This window comes from Tachysurus fulvidraco, chromosome 12 (assembly GCF_022655615.1).
Source record: "Tachysurus fulvidraco isolate hzauxx_2018 chromosome 12, HZAU_PFXX_2.0, whole genome shotgun sequence".
In the NCBI taxonomy this organism is placed as follows: Eukaryota; Metazoa; Chordata; class Actinopteri; order Siluriformes; family Bagridae; genus Tachysurus; species Tachysurus fulvidraco.
In genome coordinates, this window is record NC_062529.1 from 27,070,221 (window position 1) to 27,075,220 (window position 5,000).

Here is a 5,000-nt window from a genome sequence, read left to right on the forward strand (position 1 = left end):
GTGGCCCAGAATAAAGTACATAAAAAAGACATATAATGTATTTTAATGTATATATAATGTATATTTGCTGAGTTCATGGTTTGAACCATTACCATGGTTGAATTATTACATATATTTGTTATTGTTTTTATTTTGTTTCTACATATTTTCCAGGTAATTTGAACACTTTGGAAAATTAACTAATTGTGTCTTTAACATAATAATTAACTAATTGTGTCTTTAACATAATAATTAACTAATTGTGTCTTTAACATAAAAAAATGCAATTTATACTTTCGATTGTACATTTTATATTTTACATCATTTTTATTTCACATAAAAAACCGTACTGAATAAAACAACTTACTTTTATCTAGGTTTTTATATGTCTAGTAGATTTAATAAATTACAATGCAGGAAAAACTTGAATAAGCGTTCAGAAAATTGTTCTAACGAATCATATACGAGTGTAAATGTCGACCAATCACATGCGAGCTGGAGACCACGTGCGGAAGTACATGGTGTGGCTGCGCAGGCCGAGCGACTCACTGGACACTTTCCGAATCGCTCATTAACCCCTACATAAGTGCCCTAGTGCCCCGGCGGGGAGGTGACATGTAGTGCACTTTGTGTGTCACTGGGAGCGGTTTGGGATTCGCCCACACATTCACATGGAGGGGACACAAACATATTAAAGCTCTTTATATCGTTATTACGTGAGTAAGTTTAATGCATTAACTCCAGCTTGTGTGACACGTTTAATCCTTTATGTGTGACATATTTACTAAGTAGCTCGGTGATAAAAACTATATAGCGCTCCCGAATTATAACCGTAATGATTACAACATTATTAAAGATAACATTTGTTTGTTAAATTACAGCTTCATTATTAACTGTAAAGAAAATATTAACATTATTAACATTTTAAAGAAACAGAACACTGAACCCAGAGACTGCTAACTGCTCCAGGCTTGTACGTTTCTAAGGAGACGCCTACGGAAGCCCAGAGTGGACACGTGGAATTAAAAACGCTAATTAATTCCTCTCTCTTAGTTTTTGCTCAACTAAGTTTAAAGCTCACGTACAGCCTGCTGTTGTGTTGATGTTAAAGATAGACCCCAAAACATTAGTGTGTGTGTGTGTGTGTGTGTGTGTGTGTGTGTGTGTGTGTGTGTGTGTGTGTGTGTGTGTGTGTAATGTGTCTCCTATTAATCCTATTTAGCCTCAGGTTGGAGTGGCTGTGGTCAGGATGGAGACCAGTGTGTTGCCTCACTGGGAGATGAGTCTGTACTGGATCCTGTCCTTCACCTCTCACCTCTACTCATTCTCCCAGCTTCACTTGTTCTCTAAAGGTACAAACCTCCTGCTCTCTCATTCACTCAGCCATTAAAAAAGTGTACACAGAGACTACATAAGTAATCATAATATTTCTGTAATAAACAAAGTGATCCTGTTAATGATGTCAGTTCTGTCTCTGTGATATAAACGGGTGTCTTAGTGGTTAGCACGTTCACCTCACACCTCCGGGGTTGGGGGTTCGATTCCCGCCTCCGCCTTGTGTGTGTGGAGTTTGCATGTTCTCCACAATAATGCGTGTCTGCAGTCAGAGGTGAAGCGTGGTGGAGGTTCGATTTCTGCACATGGTGTTGGAGATCTAATCTAGATTTAATGCTCAGAAATACGGGCACATATTTCTCCATCACGCTTTACCTTCAGGGAGGCGTCTGATTGGCTCCAGATTTATTCTGCAGCACGACGAACACACAGAACATCCAGACAATGTTATGAAGAGACAGAAGGATCTAAGGCACTAAATTCCAGGGGTTTCGTTACCACGATGTAAAGTGGGCGTGTTTCCGGGGGTCTTGGAAAAACGCCTTCTTTCAATGAAACAGCATACTACGAAGGACAAAACAGTCGTACAGGTTGATTTATTTTAGAAAACAAATAAACAACCAAAAACTACGGTTAGATTATCAAACAGGCCACGCCTACCCGATGACGCAATATCTGTTACGCTGTACTGAAATCCCTGGAAATAAGTGTCTGCCGTGCAAGTATACCTAGAAAAATTGATGGTGGTTTGCAGGCAAAGGGTCACAATAAATATTTATTTGATTTGGATCTCTCTTGTGTGTGTGTAATATATATATATTTGCAAGAAAAAATATGTGAAACCCTTAGAAACTTGGAAAATGTTATTGCTGCTGCTGTTATATTATTTGCACTCCATCCCAATTTTGCAAATCTATTAATGTTATTGCTGCTTTAAATACCTGAGTTATTCCTGCCATTGTTCTATTATATTTGTACTCACCTGCAATATTATATTATATTGCATTATATAGTGTACAGTGTGTGTGTGTGTGTATACAGTGTGTGTGTACAGTGTGTGTGTACAGTGTGTGTGTGTACAGTGTGTGTGTACAGTGTGTGTGTGTGTACAGTGTGTATGTACACACTGGAGTAAGAATTTCATTGCTCAGGGAAACCTGCTTTCCTCACTGGGTATATGACAATAAACGCTTTGAAGCTTGAGCAGTTTAGTACCGCGGCTACTCTTCCTCGAAGTGGGCTACCTGCCAAAATGACTCCAAAAGTACAACGCAGAATCCTCAATGAGGTAAAGAAGAACCCTAGAGTAACAGCTATATGCTTGAAGACCACTGGAACTGTCAAACATCTCTGTTCATGAATCTACCATATGCAAGTCTTTGAACAGGCAGGGTGTCTATGGCAGGAAGCCACTTCTCTCAGCTATCCACAGTGCTACTGGGAAAATGTTTCATGGGCTGATGAAACAAAAGTTGAATTGTTTGGGAAGAATATTCAGCGGTATGTATGGCACAAAAAGGGCACAGCTTTCCAACATAAAAACACCATCCCAAAGGTGAAGTATGGTGTAGGGAGCATCATGATGTGGGCTTGCTTCACTGCCTCAGGGTCTGGACCACCTGCTCTCATTGAGGGGAAAATTAATTCCCAAATTTACCAAACTATCCTACAGGATAATATCAGGGTGGCTTCCACCAGCTGAAGCTTAGTAGAAGTTGGATGATGCAGCAAGTCTGTGACCCTAAGCATTGAGGTAAATCCACCACAGTCTGGCTTCAGAAAAACAAAATACGCCTTTTGGAGTGTCCCAGTCAGAGCCCAGACCTTAACCCCAAGGAGATGCGAACTCTCCTCAGTAACAACATTCCGAGATGCGAACTCTCCTCAGTAACAACATTCCGAGATCAAACGACTCAATGCAGCTAGCAGACAATCAGATTAGCCGGCCTTGTCCTTAAAAGTGCTCTGATTATCTATGAAGCCCACATTGATTTCGGACCACCTGGACATCCAGCAGTTTATTGACCATAACGTGCTGTAAGCTACATCACCACGCCAAATTAGGATGGGCCAGAGCATACTACAGCATCATACATCACCTCCACTAATTTAAACACCTCTACAATATCACTCTTAGTAATCTCTGACTGACGAAGGCCTGAGCTCCTACGTGGGAGATGACCTTGGAGTACCTATGCTTGCCTAGGACCCACATGAGGATGGGTTTCCTTCTGAACCTGGTTCCTCTCAATGTTTCTTCCTCATCATCTTAGGGAGTTTTTCTGCACCACTGATGCCTTGCTCATTAGGGACAGATATTAGAGAGAAATAGTAACTTCATTTTAAATTATTTTTTTCCTTCTGTTTCTATATTTCTGTAAAGCTGCTTTAGACGTTAGGGGTCGCCACAGCCAATCATATGTTTCCACCTAACTCTATCTTTGGCATCCTCTACTCTCGCACCAATTACCCTTATGTCCTCTTATAACACCTCTCTCCTAGACACTTCCACACCTCCACAGGTACATCATCAGGACCAACGCCTTCCCACTCGACTCTCCTCAGGTCCTTCTTCACTGCATCCTTTCTAATCTTTGCTATTTCCTGCTCTACAATATTCACCTCTTCCTCCCATCTTTCCTTCTGGTTTTCCTCACTCATCAGATCCTCAAAATACTCCTTCCATCTTCTCTGCACACTCTCCTTGCCTGTTAGTGCTACCTTGACTCATATGTAACTCTATTGCCTCTTTTCCACCGGAAAGACCCGGGTGCTGGTTCAGAGCGAGTGCTGGTGCTGGTTCAAAGTTGGTTCCACTGGAGAACCTTCTAAGAACCGGTTTGCCTTTCCACCGGCTAGAGAGCCAACACAGAGCCGAGTGTGACGTCACCGTATACGTGTCACGTGTCCCAGCGACGTTAGCGCAGCAGCGACAAACACAAACACAACAACAATGGTGGATGTTACTTTACTGTTAATGCTCATGGCTTTGTGAACCTACATTAACACCCAAACGCGGCGAATCCGACGTGTACGTGCGGCTCTGTGTAATCTGTATAAACGGAGGTTGTGATCGAGAAAGTACATAATGTTATGTTATCGTTAACACAGAAAAAAGTTAGCCTTAGCATGTAGCTACCTACTATCATGTGTGCTGATAACTGATCATATCGCGGTAAAGTAAAAGTGTATTAAACATTAGTATACTTAAGGTACGTTGTCAAATGCGCTAACAGTAGCCCCGCCCACAGCCCCGCCCACATCTCCCGCCCGAAGCGGTTCTTAAGTCTAGACCAGCAACGTTTTGGTGCTACTTAAGAACCACTTTTCCTGGTTCAGAGCCGGTGCTTTGGCGGTCGAAACAGAAAGAACTGGTTCTAAATTAGGCTCCGAACCTGCACTCAAACTGCCTCGGGGGTAAAGGGGCAAAGGTTCCTCTTTCTTCTGTAAATAAGTATTAACTTCACTTCTCCACCCCTCAAACATCACACAGCACGTCACACAAAGTGTTCTGCACTTTCTTCCAGTTGATGTTCATCTTCACTCCGTGGTGTGATGGTAACCACCTGAACCTTAATGTTAGCAAGACAACAGAGCTGATAGTCAGTCCGTCTTCACCTCAGCACCCTGTTGTCAAAAGCGAACAGATGAAATAGTGCACAGTTTCAAACATCTGGGAGTGACAC

The 5,000-nt window shown here is 42.0% G+C and overlaps 1 protein-coding gene across 4 annotated transcripts in view; it reads left to right on the forward strand.

The window, feature by feature from the left end:
- Positions 1 to 446: 446 nt before the first annotated feature.
- The window catches only part of hhat (hedgehog acyltransferase), a 20,033-nt gene continuing 15,479 nt past the window's right edge, over positions 447 to 5,000 (forward strand). Inside the window, exons 1-2 of one of the 4 annotated variants that reach the window (XR_007144493.1) lie at positions 447 to 695; positions 1,202 to 1,331. Coding sequence is in view for 1 of the 4 variants with exons in the window: in XM_027176647.2 (XP_027032448.2) it covers positions 1,229 to 1,331 (103 nt within the window). In the remaining 3 variants the exon portion in view is untranslated. Of the gene's footprint in view, positions 700 to 1,201; positions 1,332 to 5,000 lie in introns of all 4 variants that reach the window. The other 3 variants (XR_007144492.1, XR_007144491.1, XM_027176647.2) reach the window with 3 other exon arrangements.